General features: G+C 39.1%; 1 protein-coding gene across 4 annotated transcripts in view; it reads right to left on the minus strand.

Annotated features, from left to right (window-relative positions):
• Nucleotides 1–25,492, minus strand: part of CTNNA2 (catenin alpha 2) — a 462,234-nt gene that overhangs the window by 98,813 nt on the left and 337,929 nt on the right. For all 4 annotated transcript variants that reach the window (XM_042053728.1, XM_042053726.1, XM_042053727.1 and 1 more), the window contains 2 exons: nt 14,594–14,674; nt 91–243 (listed from right to left, as the gene is read on the minus strand). In XM_042053728.1, the coding sequence (XP_041909662.1) occupies nt 91–243; nt 14,594–14,674 (234 nt within the window). The remainder of the gene's footprint in view (nt 1–90; nt 244–14,593; nt 14,675–25,492) is intronic.

Consider the following 25,492-nt stretch of genomic DNA (forward strand, 5'->3'; position numbering starts at 1 on the left):
CACCTCTAACATTTCACCCAGTTTATCCCTTTTCTTGTCTCTCCTCGAGGTGCCAGATGGAAATCTGGCCGTATCAATAAGGTCACTTACCTCCACTAACTTGTTGGCGTGTTCACGGAAGACCTGAGCGTATTCCTTCACTTCTTTCTCATTCCCGCTTTTCGCGGCCTCGATGAGAACCAGCAATGGGACGTTGGTCTCCAGGAATGAATCCGATATGTGATCCATCACTGCCTTCCGTAGCTGAGACAGAAGAGAGCACACCAGTAAATAAAGGGCCTTTATCAGCACACATTCCCACTGTTCATATTTAAGGCCTGATGTGTTGCATCTCACAGCACTATGTGGGAATTTGGACTTTTTGCTTTCTTTTCTCCAATATTTCCAGCAAGCAAAATTAAAAACTTGAGGGTCTAGGCTCTGCAAACCCCTCCTGGGATTTGTGCTGACATACACCTAATCCTACTGGCCTGAATGGTCTGTACAGAATGATGGTGATAACTCACATAAGACATTGCAAATTGATGAGAATTGAAAGCTCCACACTACTTGAAAAAACAGTTCAGCTCACTAAAAAGCCAAATATGGATTAAGGAGCTTAACTTCAAGCAACCATTAAAAATATTAGCCTGAATATTTCTAAGCCTTCTCTAATTCCTCCAGTGAAAAGTATTCCATTCAATAATTAATATTTTGTGTAGCAGATGCCTTGTGCTTTGTATTCCCATTCAAATAGCTCCAAGAGGTATAAACAGAAAATCTTTCTAAGCATTTTCCAGGCGGATTAGAAAACATACTACAATTTATTCTAAAGGAAGAAAAATCCACCTTGCAAGTTACTGAAGATTTAACACCTGCTAGTCCATAAAAACATCTGTTTGAAACAATATTACTGTAAGAATGATGTCACAAACTTCTTCTCCACCTTGCTAATGTCCACTAATTAATGTCAAAATTCACTAAAATTTGAAAGACAGCCAGAAGGATGACTGAAATCTTAAATAATTCTTCCTGGAAGCTTAATTGCTCTGCAGGATTGTCGATCAGAAACATCTTGATTATGTTTTCTCTAGCTTTTGGGTTGTTAAGAATGAAAAACTGTGGACTCACACGGAAGCTGGGAGTTACTCAGCCTGGAGGCCTGGGTAGCTATTAGTCTCCTTAAATCATGCGTTTTTAGTTAGATGAAGCACCCAGAAAGGTAATTTTCTCTATTCTGCAGTCCAAGCAAGAAAGCTTTAGCTAGATAAGGTGCCATAAAAACACCCAATCACACTGAAAACTAGCCTATTGTTAGACATTGCAAACACACAATCCAAGACACATTTGCTGTTTGATGACAGCAATTCTCAGCTCTATTTGAATAAGGGGAAAGCTAACTTTGAATATTTTCATTCATTCCCTGAGTGGTGCAGTGAAAACAAGCAAAGCAAAATAGCATCTATGTGCTCGCAGGAGGTATTCCTTTTATTTCCATCACAACTGAAGCAGTCAATGTACCAAGCAGTTCTCAATTCTCCTTAAAAATTAATTCTACTCAGATTCTACCTGGAAGCATTTTTTATCCACTTTCAAAATGAATAAAGGCACTCAGAATAGCTAACTCAGTAACACCTACAAACAGGGGGAGGAAACAAGACAAAAAGAAGAAAAGAATCATCTATGAGAGACCTGTCAACAGTTTGGAAGCTGGTGTGTGTTTGCTACCACCTATTACATTTTCATCTTGTACTCCTTATTTTTTCTTTCATCAATCTGCTGATACCCACTTGCTGACTCTGATTTTATTCTTACATTAAAAGCTCTTTCAGACCATGCTTTGGGTCTGCTTGCACAGCATCTCCTACAATGAGACCCCGATCCATGAATAGTTTTCATAGGTACCATCTCAATATAAATACTAATATTGCTCCAAGTACACCAAAACACTGCAAGAAAAACAAGAAAAAATATTCTAAGATGGTGTCAGAGAATAGTGCACCAGCACAGCTCCCTGCATTCTATGGCCGACAGATTTCCAGTCAGTATTTATATAAATTTATATTAATTTTTTAACTTAAAAATTCAGACACATGGTGAGATCCTTGGGGTTGTTCTGTGCAGGACAACCAGGAGCTGGACTCAATGATCTCTGTGGGTCCCTTCCAACTCAGGATATTCTGTGATTCCTTATTAAATGAAGGGTTTCACCTATAGCAAGCATTAAGGGAGAAATACTGCCAGAGAAGGTGCATCATAAATTTGCATAATTCCCCTCTGCAGATGTCCATTTCCCAGTGCTTGCTCACAAACTCCAGGTCAGATGCTTCATTTTTGTACCCATAGCTAGACTCTGATGCCCACTGTGTACCAAAAATGGCCAAATGGTAGCACTTCCAAAGGAACGCACAAAGCTTTTAAAAATCCCATGTCGCTTCTATCTCATTCTCAGGGAAAAATCCTTAAAAAAATCCACTTGCTCAAGTTCTGTATGTGCCAGTAAAAACCTACTGTCCACTGCACTGAAAAAACTTACTTTAAATGCTAAATGAGCACTGACATTTTTCTGTTTGTATCCTTCCATAAGGAGGGATCTGTTCCAAAGGCTTGCATTTATTCAATAACAAGCAATTCGATTTTTAATATAAGCTAATGTGGTGTTATAGATCGGGTTATAACAATATGCCCCATGGAATTGTAAGAGTAGTCTCAGGATGTTCAAGTGAGCAGCTTATTTTCATCAGTATTAAATATCTTTTTTTTTGTTTGTTTACAACCACATACCAGGAATCAATAAAAAGGACAGCAAGAGCATCAGCTAACCAGCAATTTGGGGTTTACCATGGTAAATATACAGTAGAGTTCTCTCTGAATCAAAATGAATGCATAAAATGGGTATCTTGTTTCTAATGGTAACTCTGTGTTGTCCTCTGAGGTTGGTAATTCCAGCAGCTGAAAAAAAAATCTGAATTCTGACTGTCACAGGTTTAATAAATACAAAATTAATACATTCAATTTTTCTTCTGCTGTGTTAATCATAGATGACAGTAGAATATTTCTGGCCCCTCTTGTAAACAGGCATGATAATTTCTTTAGGAATTTGCTATCTGTGTTTTAGGACGCCCTTGCATTGAAGTTGAAAGGTAGAGTTAACGGGTTTTATGTATGCAGGAGACCACACATTTTGCCATCCTTCACCACAAGCTATAAAGAGCAACTTGACAAAATCATTTGTTAAATGTGACAGGAGTATGAAGGCAAGACATTCATCCAAGAGCTCAAATGGATACATGACAAGGTAATACTAATGGCACAAGACAAGACATTTAAAAGTACTGGCTCACCATTACCAGTCTATTTGATCCAATTAGGGCTATTCATCAAGGTAAATAACTACTGGAAAACGAATCTTGTGTGCTCCTGTGCACACTGCAACAAAGTCCAGCCTAAGAGATGGCTTGTGCACCCAGAGATTTGAGTTTCATCCAGGTAACGTCAGATCAAAAGGGAATGTGACTTGAATTTGAATGGTCATAAAGCAAGCTGCAAAAGCACGTCGTGTTTTATTCCAAAAGCAGCACGAGAGCTTTGCTCGTGCACCTGCATTAAAGAATGTCTTTGCGATGCCTTAATTTATGCTGCATTCTGATACAAATATTATGACACACACTATTACTCATAAGACAATGCTTTAGGTTTTTTCCCCCCCCACTGGATTTTTAATTTAGAGGTGAATTCAAAGCATGAATTCCACTATATGAAACTTCATTTATTAGAGGAGGAAGCACGTTAAATGAAGATCTTGCTTAATTCATTTTGTCAGAGAAAAAACTTTATTAATGAATATAAAGCTAACAGATTAATAAATTTGCCAGACCACCAAAAAATATAGAAGGAAAACATCAAGATCTGCAAATATTTCTGAAAGTATCAGTGGTGTACCACAGGCAGATTTTATGTCTTTCCAGTTCAGTCAGTTTAGTCAGTTTATGGTGCACAGTCAAGTTGCTGGTTTTGATAGCATCATGTTCTACTGTTCTAAGCACTATTTAGGGCTGTTTTATCATTGTCGGTTCACAGCCGTAATTGAGCTCAAAGAGGTTAAATGCCCACCAAAATGATGTTTTCCATGGCTATATAACAATTTTAGAACCAAAATGTCTCAGTGCTACTTCCAGTCTAGTAGAGAATTAAATGTCTAATCCTGACACTGGAAGGTAAAGCCACAGCAGGAGATTAATGACTCCAACAGATTGTTAAACTTTATAAAGCCTGGCAGTACAGAGCTGCCTGTAACAAAAGTTTACCAAGGAGCACCTTATTCACCCATTTTCCATTTAACGTGCGTTGAAACCCAGCTCCAGTTTGCACCTGCAGAGCGCTCCCAAACAGGCATTAATTTAATTGAAAGGGATGAAAATAAAGCCTTCTCCAGTGCAGTTAAGCTGTGTCACCCTACTATGCTGTGAAATTGAATTCTGGAGAATACGGCAGTGACCATTAGAAGCTGCTGCAGAACAGTGCTAAAGAGAAAGTCTCGGTCAATTCTGCAGACTGTGTCACACGAGGATGTGACCAAAGAATGGTAACTTGGGGGATGGGGACAGTAACACCACCAATTATGTCTTGGCAGACGAAACAGCAAAAAAATTAACATTTAAAACATGTATCACACTTGGACACTCAAACTACAGATTTATGGAATACATTAAATACATGTATGTAAGATTTGAGCCTAAGATAAAACAATCAGGAAGAAATGCTGTTACAAAGGTAATACTTATTAGAATCATGAAATACCCTGGACCACAAAGTCCATCCAGTTCCAACCCCCTCCCATGGGCAGGGACACCTTCCACTAGCCCAGGTTGCTCTGAGCCCCATCCAACCTGGCCTTGGGCACTTCCAGGGATCCAGGGGCAGCCACAGCTTCTCTGGGCACCCTGTGCCAGGGTGTTCCCCCCCCCCCCCCAGGGAAGAATTTCTACGTAAAATCTAATCTAAACCTGCTCTCTTTCAGTTTGAAATTCTTAATATATTTTTCCATGTGTGAGCTTTCCTCTCTCTAAGGAAAAACTGCCATAATTAGGAAAGGATTTGGGGTGAATTTACTAATAGAAAGCAAGTTAAAGCGACAATTTTTGACCAGAAATTTGAAAGAGTATAAGAAACACACACAAAAATATTCCTCCTAGTCATAGGCCACTACAAAGGATTCCTCAAAATGGTACATGGCCCGAAGCATGGAAGAACCCCATTACCAAGTGCTTAGGTACTTAATCTCCATTGATTTAAATTTTTTTGTTTGTTTGTTGGGGTTTGTTGAGGGGCTAAGGTGGGTGGTTTGTCAATTTTCATGGCAGAAAAATTTTATACTGCCTTTCCAAAAAAACATTTTTCAGTGAGAGGAAGCCTCAGGCTTGCTAACAATATTAGTGCAGTTACATAAAAGCAGAGAAAAAAAATGTATGTTTGGGGGAATGATAAACACACAGCCCTCAAACATGTGAAGATTATCAGGGTATGAAGTCTGTCTTTCATGTCTAGATAGAACAATAAAGACCCAACTCTGATTGCAGTGCTGGGATTCTACTAAATATTTATTATTTCTAAAAATAAAGAATTATACAGGGCATTAACAGGTAGAGGACAGTACAGAGATTAAAATCAAAAATGTGGGAAAAACAGAAATACAGGTAGGAACTGAACTAAAAGTGAAAAGCATTAGTGAAGTCAAAAGTCAAAAAAACCCAGAAGTGAAAAGACACTGATTAACTTTTGCATTCTGTATGACCTGAGAAGGTAGAATTGTGATGAAGTGAATGTGGAAGGATGAAATTGCAGAACAGGAAATTACGTGTAGGAACAAAGAAGGGAAAGACCACAGGAGGTGACCCCAGCAGAGAAAAAAAAGGGATAAGACTTTGAAAAATAACCTTGTGAAAACTGAAGAGAATTGTAAAGAGTCAAAAATGTCACCAAAACTGCAAACCTAAAAGGTCTGATGTAAAAGAGGTGTGACAAAGAAGAGGACAATGACGAAGAATAGAGACAATGGATTAAAAATCCAAAGATTAAATTAAGAATCACAACATACGGTACAGCTTCATATATTGTCTCAGGTCCTGTTTAAATGATATTTAAATTAAGTAAAGTGGCTTTGGAACTTTATGGGGTTTTTAAAAAAAATACAGTAAATAAAGAAAACTAATTAGGGAAAAAGCTGGTTTGGGGAGATGAAATAGCTATTTGGTCAAGATGGGAAGGAAATTTTCTATGAAAATACTTGATGAAGTTATCCTCACTATGAATAGTCAGTTCCAATAAGCATTACAGGTTTAATACAATAAATGCCACATGTGTCACACTTGCAGTCCCACGTAACCCAGCTGCATGAACAGCCTGGCCCAGTAAATATTGGCATCAGCTTCTCCAAGACCTAGAGACTGAGCCCAGTGGAAGCTGATGACAGCTCTTGGGTAGAGCTGTCTGTTGGAGTGCCAGACAATAGCTGAAACAAGATTAAAAATTGATTGCGTGCTGCAAAAATGGATTTCTCATCATCCTGTCCAAGAGTCACTCAGAGTCATGAGCGGATCCTGCCCCATGGACAGAGATGACTGATATCTGATACTATCAATTATCATCCACACCTTTCAAAAGGCCCTTACAGCAGCGAGATCACAGCCTGGGTTTTGTTCTTGGGTTTGTTTTGTTGGGGGTTTTGTTGTCTTTTTCCTCGTTTTGTTTATGCTTTGTTTTCTTCTCCTTTGCAGTAATTTTTACACAGTACGGACTGGAAACAAAATCTTTTATATCTGGTTGCTTAATATCAAGTAGAACATAACAGTAAAGATATTTCATAACACTTGGAAATAGTGAACAAAATTAATGTCAATTAAGAAACAAATGCAATGTTGAAATCCCATTTGGCAATTAAACTGTATGTACTTTGCCACTGCTCATAAAGCCATTAGGAAGATGGAATTAGAGAAGTCTTTGGAAAAGGATTATGTTTTCTTCCATGTTTATAGTACACCCTAGCTCATGCTACTGCATTATTGATAATGAACACTTGAAGCTGTTGTTATGAATCCAAGCTTCTCTAAGTTCCTTTAGCTGATGTGACTATAGGTCATTCTTGAGCTGACACTACAGAACAGTGAAAGCTTCTTTATATAAAACTATTATCAACAGAAATCTCTTGAAATACATTTCTGATGGGTTTTTTTGTCTTTTTTTTTTTCCTCTGGTTTGTGGGGGTTTTTATTTATAATGTAGCAACATTATACACTTCTATTGAGCTTCTCCCACATTTACAATGTCTTTTATCAAGAAGGGTTTAAAAACTCCAGACTTGTTCCACTGCAGTGATTGCAGAGGTAGGCATCTTCTAAACACAAAGATTTGTTGAAATATCTGAGGTTTTATGAAGGCTCATTATTTGAGGAATAATACACAAACTATGTGCAGTAATCTCTTCCAATGCAATAGAGCTGTCACTGAGTTTTGCCTCCTAATTCTTCATAAGGCACTTTGAAAGGCCAACCTCTGCTCACAACTTCAGTTAAAAAAAAAAAAAAAAAAGATAAAATCAAGTCCTGTTTCAAAAAGCAGAAGCAACCGTAGTTACTACACCGTGGGTTTTGCCAGAAAAAATAAAAAGTCCATCATGAGTATTATGTTGCAGATCAAAGTTTCCTTTGTTTAATGAAAATGTTACACACTGCAGGCTTACCCAAAACTACCTGATATGGGCATATTTTCCTGAAATATAGAACCATATGTGCATCAGTAAACATTATGTGTAGAGTAAATTAAACCAAGCCTTATAATTAGGCAGTAAGGAAATTACTGCAGACCTGAAAGAGTAAATCAGCAGTATTAAAGCACTCTCCATTTCCTCTGGAGCACTTCAGAGCACTATAAAAACCTCAATGTCACAGTGATAAACACCCAGAAGTGCATTTTGAGGGAGACAAAGGCATGTGCATTCAAAGAAGTTCAAATCAAAATCCTTGATTGTAATTCAAACAGTGCATTTTCCCTAATTTTTCAGTTCAGATTTTTGAAAATGTTTCTAGAAGTCCTTTCCTGAAGTAAATAACGCCAGTTTTCTACTGAATGGGAGCAGACAAAAAATTGAAGTATTGAACAGCATGCTAGGGGCTCACAGCTCTTTCAGACCACGTTGGTGACATCCAGAGTGTCCCTACTCCTGTGGCCATAAATTCAGCAGAAACTGGAAGAGTAGAGGACTTTATCAAGTGGAGCATTGCTATCTCTGCCTTCTAAGCCAGTATTACACCAAACTCCTGACTAACACCTTTGTACAAGCTGTAAAACCTAGAAAAGAACTACAAACCTAGAAAAGAACTACGCACAATGCAGTGCACATATATTAAATGAATACAAGGCATAAACATTTGCACATGACAGAAATAAATCTGTATTAGCATCTGATAGACTGCTTTTGGGAAGCAGCTTCCAGATTTCCATATTCAAGAGCACTTGGAGTCACTGCAGGAGAAAATAAAACCTATTAAGCAACAAGGTAAAGGGGCTGAGTTTCTCACAAGCAAAAGCTGATGCCACAGGTGGCCTTAAGTTCAAAGAGGTTTAGATTAATTCGTGGCTGGCTCCCTTTAAAAAATGTCAAGATACATTTTCATGCAACAGAATGGGGCAATCTCAGCAATAACACGGCACTTTCCCTTTTTTCCCAAAAACTCCTCCTTGGTAATACAGCACAGACTCTTGTGGATCATCTATTTAAGCGTGACCTCACTTCAACTCTGCCTTTGCAAAATAAATCTTAATAAACACTCCTGCAAGACTAAATTTTGAAGTTATAACCTGCTTGGAAGTTCTGCTACTACTTCACACTTGCACGAAGCTTTGCATCTTCAGAACACTGCATCAACTCTCTCACAAACTCTCACAGTGTTATGTGAGCTTGGGAAGGTCTGTGACCCTTTTGTTCTCTCTGTTTTCTTTCCCTATTTAAATTATACAGATCTTGAATTTAAAAAGGTGCCCTTCAGGATCTATAATGCTACCCAATGTCCTCTTGTTTGCAACAAAGGGCACATCAGAGAAGAACACACTTCCCCAGCGCCCCCAGAAATGCACCAATTGCTGCACTATCGACTGGCTCTACCGCTGGAAAGTCAAAGGACTCCTCACACAAACCTACCTTTAGGGTGCCTAAAGTAGGAAGCAGATTTTTCATGACTCCCTATATACAAAGAGCTTATACAAAATACATTCTTGAAACCCCAAGTCAACCTCCAGAGATGAACTCCAGTGACTGTAAGAGTGACTGAAGGAAAACCACTTCTTTAGATCACCACCCAATTTCCATAACTGACTTCCCTCTGCCCCCTCTGTATGAGTTTTTTATTTCTTTGGGTGTGCTCTTCATTTGCTTTGGGTAGGTGAAAGGAGTTTGTTATTTAATGTATATTGTTATTAGAATTGGGTTCACTGTTTTCCACTGAAGATTTTGTTTTGCTTTTTGAGACTTTATGCTTCCCCTGGGCTTATATCTTACTATTCCGATGCTGTGTACCTCCTAATGCTGGTACAACACAGAATACCTCAAGTGAGGCAGCTTCACCTTCAAAAGCAATTTTGTTTTCTGTGCTTCAGATTATCCTTCTAAAACTGGACGAAAAGTCTTGCTTGTCCTCACAGAACATAGTAAAGAGAGGATAAACAAAAAATAAGTCGGTTAATCATGATTCAGAGCACCAAGATTTAATTTCTAGGTGCTGCTGGTCCTCTCTACAGCATTTGCAAGTCATCTGGTCTGTGTGTGAGACAGTAGCTTTGCTGCAAAAAGATGATGGTAAGATTTCCTCTTTTGGAGGAAGTCCTGTGTTTTCCTCAAAGCATTTACATTCTGTAAAGAAGCAACCTATGCCTATACTTGAGTAGAGAGATTTAAGCCCACAGACTGAGCACATTATATAAGTGTCTATCCATAATACAATTGACATTGTATGGGTTAGCTGCGATAAAATCTGTTCCAACAGAACACATTCTTTCAGTTTTAGGTGTCCCGTCACTCTAATTCTATGAGTTAATATTCATGGTTTTTATTCTGAGAGTCCTTCTAGAGTCTACACCAATTTTTGGCAGGCTTCAAAGTGCTAAACATTTTTTTTTCCCCTAAATAGCATTCATAAACAGCAATACAACTTAATCTACGTGGAAGTGAGTGACATAAGGAGCAAATGGAGACACGCTGCTGCTCAAGGGCTGGAACAGAGAGATGACAAATAAGCCTAAGCACATGCTGAAGCCTGGGATCTAGTTCAAACTGGTGTAACCCATATTAAACAAAGGACAACGATTTGCAAGTACTTTCAGGGACCTATCGAGTTGATAAAAACTGAGTATGATTAAAACATTGTCACCAAGGTCTTTGTTTTACCAAATTTGAATGAATTAATTACAGGAGGTACTTGTCTCATCAACATTTAACCTTTTGAAAGTTTGACTTGCAGCCTGATACAGCTACTGAAACAGTACTACCAAGGATTTAATGATCATTGTGGGTGCCTTCCAACTCAGGATATTCTGTGACTAAAAGATAATATAATAATTGTAGACTGAAGGGAGGGATGTTAGAGAACGTGGCTGATAACAGACTGATGAAAATCATGCCCACAGGTGTAAGACACCAAGTGTCTTACAAAGGTATTTGCAAGAGCACATCTTGGCACAGGGGAATGTAAATGACTGATCAAATATACATAAGGGTCATGTGAAAGGATGTACTTACTGCATAATACATAAAGAATTGATTAGAGGTATAAAAAGGGCAAATATGACCTGGATATGTAATTTTTTTTTTTTTTTAATTTGGCTTCTGCAGAGTGTGTGCCTGGTAGAAAGACACCACAGCACAGTCATTATTAATACTAGTTCATGCCTAAATGGCCAAACCTGATCCTGAGTACCCCAAAGTGTGTCCCCATTCCTGATACTGATAGTGGCTACTGGGAAAAGCACACACTGAAAAGAAGCAATCAATATCCTAATCCATCAGAAAGAGGGAGAACTCACCCAACCAATTCAGAAATCTTGGAAGTGACTATCTTACAGCTTTTAGCCTACAAATGAGCTCAGATGAAATCAGCAGTATCAAGGACAAACCCCAGAGACACCTGAAAGCCATTTGTGGGAGATCATGTAATAAAACAAGAGAAGCGAAGGCTTCCAGATCTTCCAGCACCTTCCAGTGCCTAAAGGGGCTGCAAGAGATCTGGAGAGGGACTTTTGGAAAGGGTATGGAGTGACAGGACGGGGGAAATGGCTTCACACTGGCAGAGGACAGGGTTACAGAATCACTGAATTTTTAGGGCTGGAAGGGACCTCTGGAGATCATCCGTCCAACCCCCTTGCCAAGGCAGGGGCACCTGGAGAGGTGACACAGGAATGTGTCCAGGTGAGTTTGGAATATCTCCAGAGAGAGAGAGACTCCACCACCTCCCTGGGCAGCCATTCCAGTGCTCTGCCACCCTCAACACAAAGAAGTTCTTCCTCAGGGAACTTTTAGTTAATGGCCATTAGTCCTTGTCCTGTTGCTGGGCGTCACTGGAAAGAGTCTGGTACCATTCTGTGACCTCTGCCTTGGAAATATTTGTACGTATTGATGAAATCCCTCTTATTCTTCTCTTTTCCAGATTAAACTGGCCCAGCTCCTGCAGTCTCTCCTCATACGAGAGATGCTTCAGACCCCTCACTATCTTTGTGGCCTTTGCTGGACTTTCTCCAGTAGCTCCTTGTTTTAAATGTACTGAGGAACCTGAGTTATATTTTGGGCAAAAATTCTTCCCTGTGAGGGTGGTGAGGCCCTGGCACAGGTTGCCCAGAGAAGCTGTGGCTGCCCCTGGATCCCTGGAAGTGTCCAAGGCCAGGCTGGATGGGGCTTGGAGCAACCTGGGCTAGTGGAAGGTGTCCCATGGCAGGGGGTTGGATAGAGGTGGATATTAAGGTCCCTTCCAACCCAAAGCATCCTGTGATTCTATGAAAATCCGGTGAGGAATGGCAGCATTAAGCTATGAGCTGGTGAGATGTGTTTGCTTCCAAGAACTTTTTTAGTCTGACTTAGGTTTATGTTTTTACTGGCAGTTTATAGTAAGACATATAATTAGATCTCCATAATAGTTTCCCAATTCCCAGGAGAGTTTAAATGATGACTTTAAAAGATGTAATTCCACCAGAAAAAGAAATATTGAAGCGACTGTGAATTGTGAGGCGGAATTTTAGCACCATGTGTTCCATCCACAATCATTTCCCATGTCTGCATGTTCTGCAGATAATGAAATCAAATCTCAGAAATAAAGAGCTAAGTGACCTGGGGAGAAAAGGAAAAATCAGTCTTAGATGGGTGATTTCTGAAGACTTGCAAGGCAGCCTAACTACCAACTGGGAAAAAAAAAAAAAGTATTCTTCATCACCAAACATCTGTTGCAGGTTATCTAGTTTTATGGGGTTAACATTAAACTTCCAAAGTCTGAAAAACAAGATTTAAGAAGGATTCATTAAAAACAAAAGGCATGATGATATTGAAAGTTGGTTGCCTCAGCAATGATTTAGCCCAAAATTGAAAGACTGAAATAGTGGAACTCTGTAATCTCCACTGCAGTTCATTTCCTCAGAATCTTCAGGCCTCTCTCCTCAAACATTACACCCAGCTCTCAGTGACACCCTCACACTCTGGAATTGAGCAGGGAGTGCACAGGCAGGTCTGGGCAGATGCACACAGGTACACTGCTGATTATTCATGTGATGAAGCAGAACACTGATTAAGATTCTGAAGGATCATGATTTACAGTGAGAACGCACATTGTTGAAAGCAGACTCCATCTTCCTCTACATTTGTGCAAAACCCAGCACAATTATGATTTAATCTTGATTAGTTTACTAGCAACTGCCACAATTTAATAAACATTATACATGATTAACTTTCATAAATATCAGAAACTGTATTAAAAGCTTCATCTCCAAGCAGGAAAACACAGTATCTGTGCTTCACTTTACCCACATCCAGAGTTCCAACCTCTCTGAGACTGAACATTCCATGGGGGTAAATACACATGAGAAGCACACAGCTTATTAAGAAAGGTGCCATTTTTATATCACGTTTCAGAGTAAATTTGGCTTTAGGGATGAGTAATTCAGGCAACTGCTGAGAGCCTCACAGAGAACTAACTCATGTGTTAGTCTGCTACTTCCTTGAAGCAGTAAGAACAGAGGTGGGAGGCAACACATGGTCCCAGCTCCACTGCAGAGCTGAGGATCCCACAAATTTGGAGGTCAGAACAGCAGAGATCTTTCTTCTGTCATTAGCTGAGCAGCAGATGTGACGCCAGGCTTTATACAGGAGACTCAATGATTCATATTGTCTGTAAGTCCACTGCAATAGGTCTGTTATTTGGCAAAATAAGCTCTGAGAATATGATCTTCAAACACGTCTGCTGACGGCTGAGAAGGAAGAGCTGAAATGAGCTGAGTTGTAGCAGGGCAGAGCACGAATTTCAAAATGCCTACAGGGGCCACTCTTTCCGAAACTATCATGCTGCAAAGAGGTATCTGGATATACATTTAAATCTTTACTTGGTTTGGCAGTTTTCTGGATTTGGGATCATTTTCACAGAGGCCAGGTCGAATTTTCATTAGTATTTTTATTATTACTATTATTGTTATTATTATTATTTAATTTTACAGAAAATGCAGAACTGGGATCATCTCAAATGGAGAAAAAAGAAGTCAAAAGAGGCAATCTGTTCTGCCTTAACTTGCAGGTGCAAAGAGAAACCTACAGATTTCTCCCTTTTCGTTGCCAATATTCTTTCACTTCTTTTCCATCTCAAGCTTTTCAAATTAAACTTTCTTTCTTATCACAAAACACAAAGATAAATGTAATATAAGAAAGTCAAACTTCATGTCTTGAACTAGGTTTTGCAATTATTCATAAAATCATAGGATAGTTTGAGTTAGAAGGGGCCTTTAAAGGTCATCTGGTTCACTTCCCTGTGCCATGGGCAGGGCCATCCTCAACGAGACCAGGTTGCTCAGACTCACCCAATCTGGCCTTGAGTGTTTACAGGGATGGGGCATCCACCTCTCTGGAAAAACTGTTATTTATTATGACTTTCTGTATCTTCATAGGATCTTTATTTAATACAGTACCTTAGAAGTTCTCTTTGAAAATATTCTGCTCTTACAATTTTTCTTTTTCATATTCTGCTCATCTTTCCAGTTACTCCAGTGAGAGGATTCCAATAAAACTCAAATAAGCACATATGCCAGTGTTTTTATGACTGGGGTTTTTGGGCTGCCATGGCAGGGAAGGTCTGGACAATCTGCCTCCCCTCCCACATGGAAAGACCACTGGGGGTTACACTTGGAATGCATTTCTTTCTCCCTTTCTCTTGTCTCAGGAAATGCTGCTACTTTGCTTAATGTCATGTGCAATGTAGGGCAGATTTAAATGAGGACGCCAATTCTTTATACCCCCGCATGTGGCAGAACCAGTCTGAAGCTGGAAAACAATGATTTCCTTGGAAAATCAAGAAGCATTATAAAAAGCATGGCTCACCTGTCTTCGAAGGTCTCGTGTTTTCTTGGTCATCTTGTCAATGGCAATGTTGAGTGGGTCCCCCTTCTCCTTCCTTCCAGTCTGTTGAAAAAACCAAAACTTTAGAGTTAGAGAAAAATGCTCCAGGTAATATAAACTTTAAAAAAAAATAGTAAGGATTCATCAAAGACAATTTTTGCTGCTTTTTTTGTTTGCTTCCATTGACTTGTTATTTCCAAAGTAATGTTTTTAATGTGTTTATGTACAGGAGGCACAGAAGATTCTTTTAAAACAATCCTAAAGTGATAAGAACAAAGATTAAGGTGACTCACTGGAGAGTTCAGAACTTTTCCACCAATAAATTATGTGCATATATTATAGCTAATACTCCAAAAAATCTGGCAAGACCTTTCACTATAAAATGAATATTAAGAGTTTCTAATCTCCATCCTGCCAGGCACTGGGAATGTTAAACATGATAATAAGCAGCAACACAGCTTGAGGACAGAAGGAAAATGGTCCCTACGCCTGTAACAGGAATCATATTGGCAGACATTAGGTTCAGTATAAAGAAGAATTCCACTTAAAACATTTTCCTGCAGGAAGTCTCAAAGCAAAACTCCTCACGAAGATTAAAAAGGGGGAAAAAAGCCTTTTGTGGCTCATAACCAATGGGGGAAAAATACGGTTTTCAGGTTCAATGGCACAAAAAAGCATTAAGTGACTTTGTTAGCTGTATTACCTTTCTCTTAAGAGAAAACTACTTCTCTAAAGATTTGTCACATCTCTTGCACACTGAACTCTGTTTGAAAGCTTTTCATCAAGAATCAAAATGATCTTCCATTCTTTCTGGCAGTACTCTTTCCTTCCCAAGGCTGTTTTCAAATGCTCCTATTTAGAATTGTTCCTTGCATATGATTAAGAGCGATTTTCTCTCTCCAGCTGAGCCTAATAGCACACGTTTCTGGGAGCTATTGAGAAGTCACTTTTGGGGTGGGATGGGGATTAAAGATACCCTTTCAATGATATCCTCTCACATGTACAGCACAGTTATCAACCCTACATTGGCAAGAGGCCTCTGTTCCAGTCATTGCTTTAGGCATTCACTCCAGAGAATGCCTGCTTTCTGTTATTGCCTGTAATTCTAATTACGACATGAGGCCAAAGCTTTTATGATTATTTAGAAATCTGTATAACCCATCCCCTTTTTTTATTTAGAAATTCAAACATAACAGTATCAAGTGCCACCAGAATTTAATACAAAACATAAATTTACCTCTTAGCTTTCTAAAAAGAATCCATTACCAATTCTGGAGTTAATCATACAAATTGACACCAGAAAACAGAGAGAAAGCATTTTCTACCACACAGGAGGAGGCATCTGTGTCACTCGCTGATATTTTTATCTCACTTTTCTTGCGTTCATCCTTTGACTGAGTTCTTCTGGTCCCCAGCTGAAGGACCACGTCTCTTCAGCCTGAGCAATGTCAGCACAGGCTTTTAGTTTTAGATGTCCTGAATTCAGTCCCTGGTATTTTGTTCAAGACAGCAGCTGCCATATGTGCACACAATCGAGCCTGTTTTTCAAGATGAAATTTCACAATAATGCTGAGGCAGATAAGTGTGGTTCAGGAAGCCTCTCCTGACTGTTGGAATGGTCCAACAGGGACTGACAGATGAGCCAGTCTCAGCCAGGTGCTAGCTTGTCAAACTACAGAGTTGTATCCTAAGAAAACTTAGGAAAATTATTCCAGCTGTGTGCTGTGCACTTGCTGCACCAAGTTTCCTTGGTGACATTTGTGTTCTGGGATGCTTTATTTTTCCAGTCAAATAATTCAATTTATTTAATATTCTTTAAATTCTTCTCTTCCTTCTCATTGTTTAAGCCTTAATGGACTGGATCAGAAAGATCCATAATCACAGAAAATATGTTAAAACTTTTTTTTTTTTTTTTAGGACAAAGATAACCTTTGCTTGGCACTTTTTTTTCCTTATTTTTAATAAAATCAGGGCATAATTTGCTAAACAGACCAAAATTCCTGTAAGTATTAACGCACTGTGAATAATCAAAGAGCAAACACCATGGCACTTAAGGCTGCACAGGGACAGTATTTTACTGCTCTCAAACAAAACAATTCCTCTTCACTGATCTCATGCAGGGCACATGTATTTTGAATTCACCACCAACATGGTGAGGTCAAGCAATTAATGCTTGGCACCCACTTAGGGGGTCAGAAAGTTGTCCTTGAACAGGAACTTGGGAATCCTTCCAGGGCAGTCAGCTACGGGATACAGTAACACTAAACAAATTAAGCATTTGATAAACTGTACCATTTAGAGGAAAAGCCTCCTGGTTATTGGAAATAGAAGTAGAAATTTTGAGATTGACCTCAAAGTTTGTAATTCAGGTTCCTAATCTGGGTATTTTGTATGTCTTGTAGGAGGAAACGCTCACTGAGAGTAGGCCCATGGTAGCCTAAATCCAGCATCTCTCCTAAGCCTCTCTTCAGATCTGTCCGGTAACTTTTTGACTCCAGTTTTAAATAAACAGTGTTTACATAAACAGTGGCCCTTAAGGTACATCCTATTGTGAAACACAAAACAACTGGGAACCCTTCTGTGACCCTTAGGCCACACAACACAAACTGTCAATATCCATCTGGCCGGTCCCTTCTCCCTCCAAAACACATTGCTGTGCGCAACTGCCCAAATTGTGCCTCCATGCTGCCTGAGATGCTAAACAGGATGAACCAGTGTAGATACAAAAATGCTGCTAGCAAGGATTTTCTTGCTATTTTCTAAGTCCATGAGAGACTTTTCTCTCTCACAGAAGAGGCAGCAGAGTTATGTAAACAACCAAACACCTTCAGCCTTGAGAAGTCTTGTTTATAGTATAGTAGAAAAATATTTTGACAATGGATGTTTTAGGATTTTAGCCAATCACCCCAAGGGGTGGCTGGTCCTTTGTCCAATTAGACTATGAAGAAAAAAGTCTATAAAAGAGTTTGTAAAATAATTAAAGAAATCAATCTTGCTGCACAATTCCTGCCTGCTGGATCTTCTCTCCTCCTCCTCCCTATGGCTGCAGGACACGGTGATACACCCTAGGGCCTAGGGCTACAGTAATAAACCAGTCTGTGCTGGAAAACGAAACCAAACCAAGAGATCCAGCTGAGCTCTCTCAAAGGCAGTATTTTATTAACTTACACAAATATGGCTGAAGTGTCACATTCTGCACCATTTTTACTTATCCAGGAATTTTAAGTGTCCTTCAGCTGTTACTTATAAAATGGCTACTCCCTTTTAATCTGTATACAAACCCCCTTCCTCATTGTATGATTTCAAAGAAATTTGTTTAGTAAATCACATTATTGGAAAATAACTAGCATGGCATGTGATGCTACATAGCTTCAGGCAGGTCTGTCAAACACCATCTGCTCTGTGCTGAAAATATAAGTTTATTAAAGTTTATTTATTTAAATCCTTAAATACTCTTATTTTATTGTTGCTCTGTGATAAATTTTTGGCCTTCATTCCTAGAAGGGATAGAAAGGAATTTATTTATTTCCTGAAAAAATGAAAAAGCTTGGTATTGAGCCTTTTGCCATTTCTCTGTTAATCTTTTTCAGCAAAGGGAAGAAAGATACTTTGGGATGAAAAGGAAGTAAAAATTGCTGCTGGCATTGAGTTAAAAGGAGAAGGAGGAGAAATGCACAGAATTCCTTGAATGCCAAAATATCCGTATTCAAGATCCTATGGACAGAATTACATCTATTCATGGTGTAATGAGGAGAACTTTGCTAAAGGAGAATATATTAATCAAGTCCCTGATTTCTAGTGACCATTAACAACATTTGCATACTGCTTGTACTCAAGATATTTTCAAACAATTTTCTCAGTCTGAGCTGCTTCCATTCTAACTTTCTTAGAGCTTTTCCCTGCCCATTTGATTTATTCTCAGTTCAGGACGAGCCAATTCCCATAGTCTCCTGACCAGGGGCTGCAGAGCCCCCCAGCTCAGGAGAGGGTCTTCCACTGCATTTCTACCCCAAGGCTGCAGTTCCCTCCCAGGTCACTCAACGCCAGATCCAGCTCCCTGAATATAATATTCAAGTGTTTTTAAGCCTGATTTGCCACCTGATGTGAGAAGCTGTGTCATTTCTCAACACATCCAAGTCTGGTAAGTGAAGAAATCAAGCTACTGACTGTTTTGATGCTACAGAAAATGCCCACAGTCCAACCAGTGTCAACAATATTACCTGAACAATAAAGACAGAATACAGACATTTATATTAAGCAAAGTCTGAAAAGCTTCACAGGTAAAACTGCATGATATTAAGGCTAGAACTTATTTATACAGGGAACTTCAAATTCATTTGGATCTCTGCTAAGGTATGGCACTGGTTTTCCTTTTTACAAAGATCTTTTCCTCTCCTTCCTTTTTTTTCGTTTTACAGTTTAAACTGTTAGAGTAAAATATTAAATCCCCAAAATATGTATCACACCTATTAAGGACATTTACATCCCACGATTTGCTTATTACCAAACTCTTTTGATCAGCACGAGGTACTTAACAGGACACTTTTCTAACCCTAGAGAATATCACAGAACCAAGAAAAGGACAGTCAGACCAATCAGCCCAGAGACTCAGTGCATTTTAGATGAAATATGGTCAACCTTGGAAGAAGATGCTCCAGACTGGAACTGTGTTGCTGGTTTTTAACAATTCCAGATACCACTACTAAGGAAATCACAGAGCTCCACTTTCAGCATATGAAACAGATGAAATTGCTACTACCAGAATTATTATTAGAAAGACAGATGTTACTGTAATGAATATCCTTGCATTGAAAAGTTAGGATCAATTAGAGATGTGAGAGAGGCAAAGCCACTACTTGGAGCACATTATTTTAGAAAAATGCCAGATGATCAAGGCTGACAATGGTAACCTATAAAAGGAGGGCATGGTGTGCCAAGAAATACACAAGAAGTGGGGCAACTGCAGGCCTACAACATAATATCACAGACAAACCCCCAATGTGCATCCCAACCAAAGGAGTGATCTCAGAGAGCACTGTTTTCCTTTCAAGTTTGTAATTTATAAGCTCAGGGTTTCAATTTAACGATAACAATATTAACAACAATAATCTGTGTAAGATGTTTTGGAACCACTATTTTCAGACATTCCCCTGTTTGCTGCTTTAGATGTCAGCCAAAATATCTGGGAGAGCTCAAGCTCCTTAAACATCATGTGTTCCACATCCAAGACACCCTCACTACTGTTTCAAGCAATTTAGCCTCCAGGAGACAGCTGGAAAGATTATCTATTGATCCAAAAGCTCCCAAACACTGATATACTTTCATATTTTCATCATCTCCTAGGTGGAGGGCTCCATTATTTACAGTTTATTGAGAACTTCAATATCACAATGTTTTATTAAGGCGTAAAATGCTTCTCAAAAATATATCTGTCCTAATATTTTACTTTAAATGTTGGACAACATCACTCCTTTAAAACTATGCCAATGTTCAACAGCCCTTTTAAAAGTGATGAAGAGAAGCTTAGAACTAAAAGGAAAAACATTTTAAACAACAGGCATAGGCTGCATCAGTGCTTTTAAGCAGACATCTAGGTTTAAACACACCAATACATAGTCCCCTTCTGACAGAAGACGATTCCTTTTGGGTCAAAAAAAAGCAAAACAATATATTCTAGGAGAAGTGGAGACTAAATTTCACTGGAAGTTGAAAATTCTAGCGATTTTATAGGGAGATGGGTCAGGAAAACCAGTTTTACAAAATCTGTGTGATTCCTCTACAGATGAACTGAAAAAGACATCTTAAAATAATAAATTTAAGGAAAAATTGAACAGTAAGAAGTCTCTTGGGAGTGTGGTATGAACAGGAATTACTGCTGTACTCAGCCCAGTGATTTTATCATATTTTTATTCCTATAAATTATTTTGGTTTTAGAATTTATTCTAAGTAACTACATTGGTGGTTCTGTAATCACCCGTTTTCCAGCTTCAGTTTTGCTATAGAAACCCCTCCTGTGGAATGAAAAATTTGTATGCTCCCATTTTCTCTTAATAATTCATTTATTTCTTCAGGAGAAAAAAAAAAAAAAAAAAAGAATTTTGCACATAAAGGGGGTAAAAAAGGTTGTGTAGTAAGGCCTGTATATTAAGGCTAGAACATAGAATATATAGAATATATATACCATTCTATAGCTTTGTTTAGGTGGTTGCACAGAAGAAAGGCTGAGTCACCACTGAGAAAGGACAAGACAGAAATCATGGAATCACAGAATGGTTTCGGTGGGAAGGGACCTTAAAGCCCATCCCATTCCACCATGGGCAGGGATAGCCTCCACTATTCCAGGTTGCTCCAAGCCCCATCCAACCTGGCCTTGGGCACTTCCAGGGATCCAGGGGCAGCCACAGCTTCTCTGGGCACCCTGTGCCAGGGCCTCATCACCCTCACAGGGAACAATTTCATCCTAATATCTGATCTAAACCTGCTCTTTCAGTGTGAGGCCATTCCCTCTCATCCTGTCAATCCATCCCTCGTAAAGCCTCTCTCCATATTTCCTGGAAGTTCCCTTCAGGCACTGGAAGGCCCCACTGAAGTCACCCCAAAGCCTTCTCTTCTCCAGGCTGAGCAATCCCAATTCTCCCAGCCCTTCCTCCCAGCAGAGCTGCTGCATCCCTCTGATCCTCCTGGTGCCTCCTGTGGATTGGCTCCAGGTGCTCTGCAGGTGGAGCCTCACCTGGGAGGGGCAGAATTCCCCCTCCCCTGCTGCCCAGGCTGCTGTGGATGCAGAGATCTCAGCTTGTTCATGACGAGGCTGCTTTGCAGTAGAACTCTGAGTTACAGCCCCTTCCCTTCCACACAACTGCACAGTTCTAGAACGCCACTCACTAAATAATCTGCTCATAAATGTATGATACAGACAATAAGTTGTCCTTAAATAAAACAATTGCTCTCAGCAGTGTTTAATTACCTTGTGACCAGTGAGTCTATTTGGTTCCAGGGTAGCATGAATAATTACAGCTACGGAGAAAGCTGGGGAAGCCACATCCTTGCAACCTCAGATAGTAAATAAAGTCAATAAAATTAAAATGAACCATGAGCTGGACACAGTATCAGTACCTGAGGTGTGCAAATCTTATCCTTGGCCTGCATCCAAGCAAGTTTTATCTACGTCTGTACATAATTAAAATTAAGTATGTAATAAAATAAAGAAATAATGAAAACTGTACCCATTAATGGCTGAAGATTCTCTTGTTATAGTTTATGTATGTTTTTTTATGCAGGCCACATCACCACAATATCTGAATGCCTTCAAGTGGTGAATTGGTGAATTAATTGGTTTGTTTAATATCAGCCATGTGCAATTTCTTCTTTTATCCTCTCCAAAGTGGGAAAACTTGTGTGTAGGGGAGTATTTTACTTTGGTTTGTGGCCATTATTTTTCTTGTTTTGCAAAATTCACTTTTGTAACTACTTCTTGTCTTTTGGCAATAACCAAAGATTTTCAGAAACATTATCAGTGACAGCAGTTGGATTTGAAACACCAGTTAGGATTAAGGTTTGATCATACTGGTTCCCAAGTGGCAGCTGCTATTATTGATTGATATTTACCCATAACCATGTACTGGCATCTAAGCTTCCAAAAAAAAAGAAAAAAAAAAAAAAGAACTGGCTGAAGAATTTATACTTATAATGATAACAGAGGCTGCATAAAATGGAGAACTTTTTCACTCTTGAGAATGAAGGCAGCAATGTTTTGGGTTTGGTGATTTTTTTTTTCCCCCCATTTGTAGAGGATACACTGAATATTTCTGTATTCTGTGTATTTTTGAACAAGGGTTTCCAACATCACTGTGGTGAGGACATATTCCTGCTTTTCTAGCTGCTAGCCAAGACTAGGTTTTACAGCATACTGGGGCACTGAAAATTCAGAAAAGGCATCTGGTGGGATTTTCCTAAGTGAAAAGGCACGTGTAACTTCCAAATCTCATTGATTTTTATTGCATAAAATACATGCATTGTTTGGGGAGTCTTTTTGGAAGGAGGAGAAAGCAATGCAGCTATGAGAAATTCTTCCCCCTGGCAAGAATATCCTGACATCATTTAATAGTTGTGTCATTTAATTAAAGTCAGATTATAAAGTAGCACACTCTGCCATTCCAGAAAGCAGCGATAGCACTCAGGGTAGGACCATCCCATTTAATTTTACCATCTTGAAATACTGAATCAAATTTAGTTATTTTAGCTCCTTCTATGTGCAATATATAGTGACAGGCGTTTTTAGAGCACCCATCTGTCTTGCGTATTTATTTTAATACAGAATACTTATCATCACAGGGGATTGCTTCTCTCCACTGGCAGTGGAGGGGAGCTTGAAGTACTTGATGATTAATTCTTAAAAGAATACTAAGCTACATGAGATAAACTGCCTATGTAATAACTGCAATGGCTGCCCAGCCCTCCTAAGGATCAGGATGAAGACTGTATCTTGGACAAATGTGTGAATTGCATAATTTTCTTCCAGAGAATTAAAAAATACAGCATTATAAGGGTGTGCTTTTTACAAGCTTCTGCACAAGACATTCCTGTCCTCCCAGGATGGGATATTTTGAGGTCCTGAAAATAATTCACGTTTTTCCCTCTCTCTGAAAGAAACACACTCCATAATTCAGATTCAATATTGGAGCTTAACAGTCTCAGGTCCTTTTCAAGCTGGAAGCCTGTCACAAGTAGGGTCCCTCAGGGGTCAATATTGAGCTCAACATTGTTTAATATTTTCAAATAGGCAAAAGAGATGTGGGCAGGCTATAGAGGTCCAGAGAGGGGCCAGGAGGATGATCCAAGCACTGGGAAGCTGCCATGTGAGGAAAGGCTGAGGGAACTGGGTCACAGAAACATCACAACTTAATGAAGAAAACCAAAAATCCCTCCAGTTATATCTGGATTTCTCTAATCAGATAAAGACACACGGCAACATCACCCTAATTTGGAACTGAAGTTTGCTGATAATGGGGGGAAACAAGGGAATGCAGCTGGAAGAGCCAAGACTAATAACCTGAGAGAGGTTTTCTGCTATGTCCTCGAGAAATCTCTGGCGGTGTGTGTGTAATGTGATCTCTGTCGCTGGGAATGCAGGGGAAAGGAGTGTTAGCATGCAAGTCTACTTCTCATCCTGGTGTCTGTCCTACTGTCCTTGGGAGCTGTGATGGGATGTCTGTGAAGCTTCTCCTCATTCCTTCCTGTTTGAGGGGTGATTTTATAACAATATGTATTAGAATTTTAATCTGGCGGAGTATTTGTTGTAGTTAAAGAACATCTTTTCCTTTGCAATGCTTACTCAGAGGACTCAAAGAGGAAAACATCAGGGTTTTCATAGAAGAAACTGCACATTTCTATTCAGAAAATGTTGGTACAGAAAATTGATGCTGTTACACTTAAATGCTTACAAAAAAATAGAATTTTTGAGGAAAGAAATGTGAATGATGTAAACTGATATAAAAACATCAGCCTTACTGAAGCCAAACTAATTTACACCAGCTGAGAATCTCCCCACTCATCATTTAAGCAAAATCTTGCAGATGTTTCCATTTAGAAGGTCAGAAATGTTTACTCCAGAATTCAAACTTATTCTAATTTCTTCACAGACTTCTACTTGCAAAGGGTCCACTACAAACTCCTCATTTAACCACCAAGTGCTGTGCAGCTGTAAATTGCAATCTGCTTTTAAATTGCTCCTGGATGCCTTCTCCTAACCTAAAATAATGAGAAAAAGGAGGTAGTACACAATTTTTTCTTTCCATTCAGCTATCAAAGCCCTTAGCAAAGGGCTATGTAAATAAAACATGTCAAAATTTATCTACTTTAATACAAGCTCTGCAGAAAAGTCTATTCTATTATTTTAAGCATGATAATGTTCCTGAGTCATATATAGCTATTAACAAAGTCTTATATCATGCATTCTGTTAAAATTCTGTCAGTGAAAAAGTTGATGCAATACAGGCAACTATAAAAAGAAGAGGGGTAGAGAAGTACAGAATGTCTTACAACATGTAATGAACAGTAATTCGTGCATCTAAACTCTGAAATATATTGACTAAATCTTTGCTATGTCCCTGCCACAAATTAGTGGAAATTCTTGTCAGAGCTCTTAGTGGAGGTGATATTGATGTCTGGTATTTCTGTGAGTTTTATGTCTTATTCACTACAAAGCACCTGTAGCCCTTCTCTTCCTAGCTGGTTTTAGATTAAAGGGTGCATTAGGAGCCACAGGAGTTAAATGCAGGGCTTCCTGAGATACCTCAGCATTCCTTGAAAACATCCTTTTAGTATTTTCCAGCTCTCTCTTTCGAAGGAATAGGAGAACTACATAATGTTGTTTGGTTACAAGCAAAGAAGTTTTTGTTTGTTTATATATTTAAGAAAAAGACTCCATCTGATGACAACACTTGACTGCAATGTTGGCTTCCACAGTGTGGACCTTTATGCATTGTTTTTACAGCTTTTTAACCAAATAAGCACCTCTGACAAATGAAGTGACCACTGGAGGTTCATCAAAGCATTCACAACATTTACAGGTATAAAATGAGCGTTTCTCATGAACATACTGAAGCTCTAACTCTGCCATTCTATTTAAGTACAGAATTACTGTCGATGGCACAAAGACAGGTATTACTCAGAATTCAACCCCCCCAGTTGTTGCCTGTCTGTGCCCTGGAAGCACAGAACTGTGTTGGCTGCACTTCCAGTGCTTTGATTAACAAGTATCACTGAAAAACAGGACTTCAGCTGCTTGGCTGCATCTGCCACTAACAAACAGATCTCTGGATGAGATGCGTATTGACATTTACATCTGCATTTCTTTCTTTTTAATTGGATCATACTTATATT

This window comes from Corvus kubaryi, unplaced genomic scaffold, assembly GCF_017639235.1.
Source record: "Corvus kubaryi isolate FWS band 111438036 unplaced genomic scaffold, C.kubaryi_AGA036_p1.0 split1-131, whole genome shotgun sequence".
Lineage (NCBI taxonomy): Eukaryota > Metazoa > Chordata > Aves > Passeriformes > Corvidae > Corvus > Corvus kubaryi.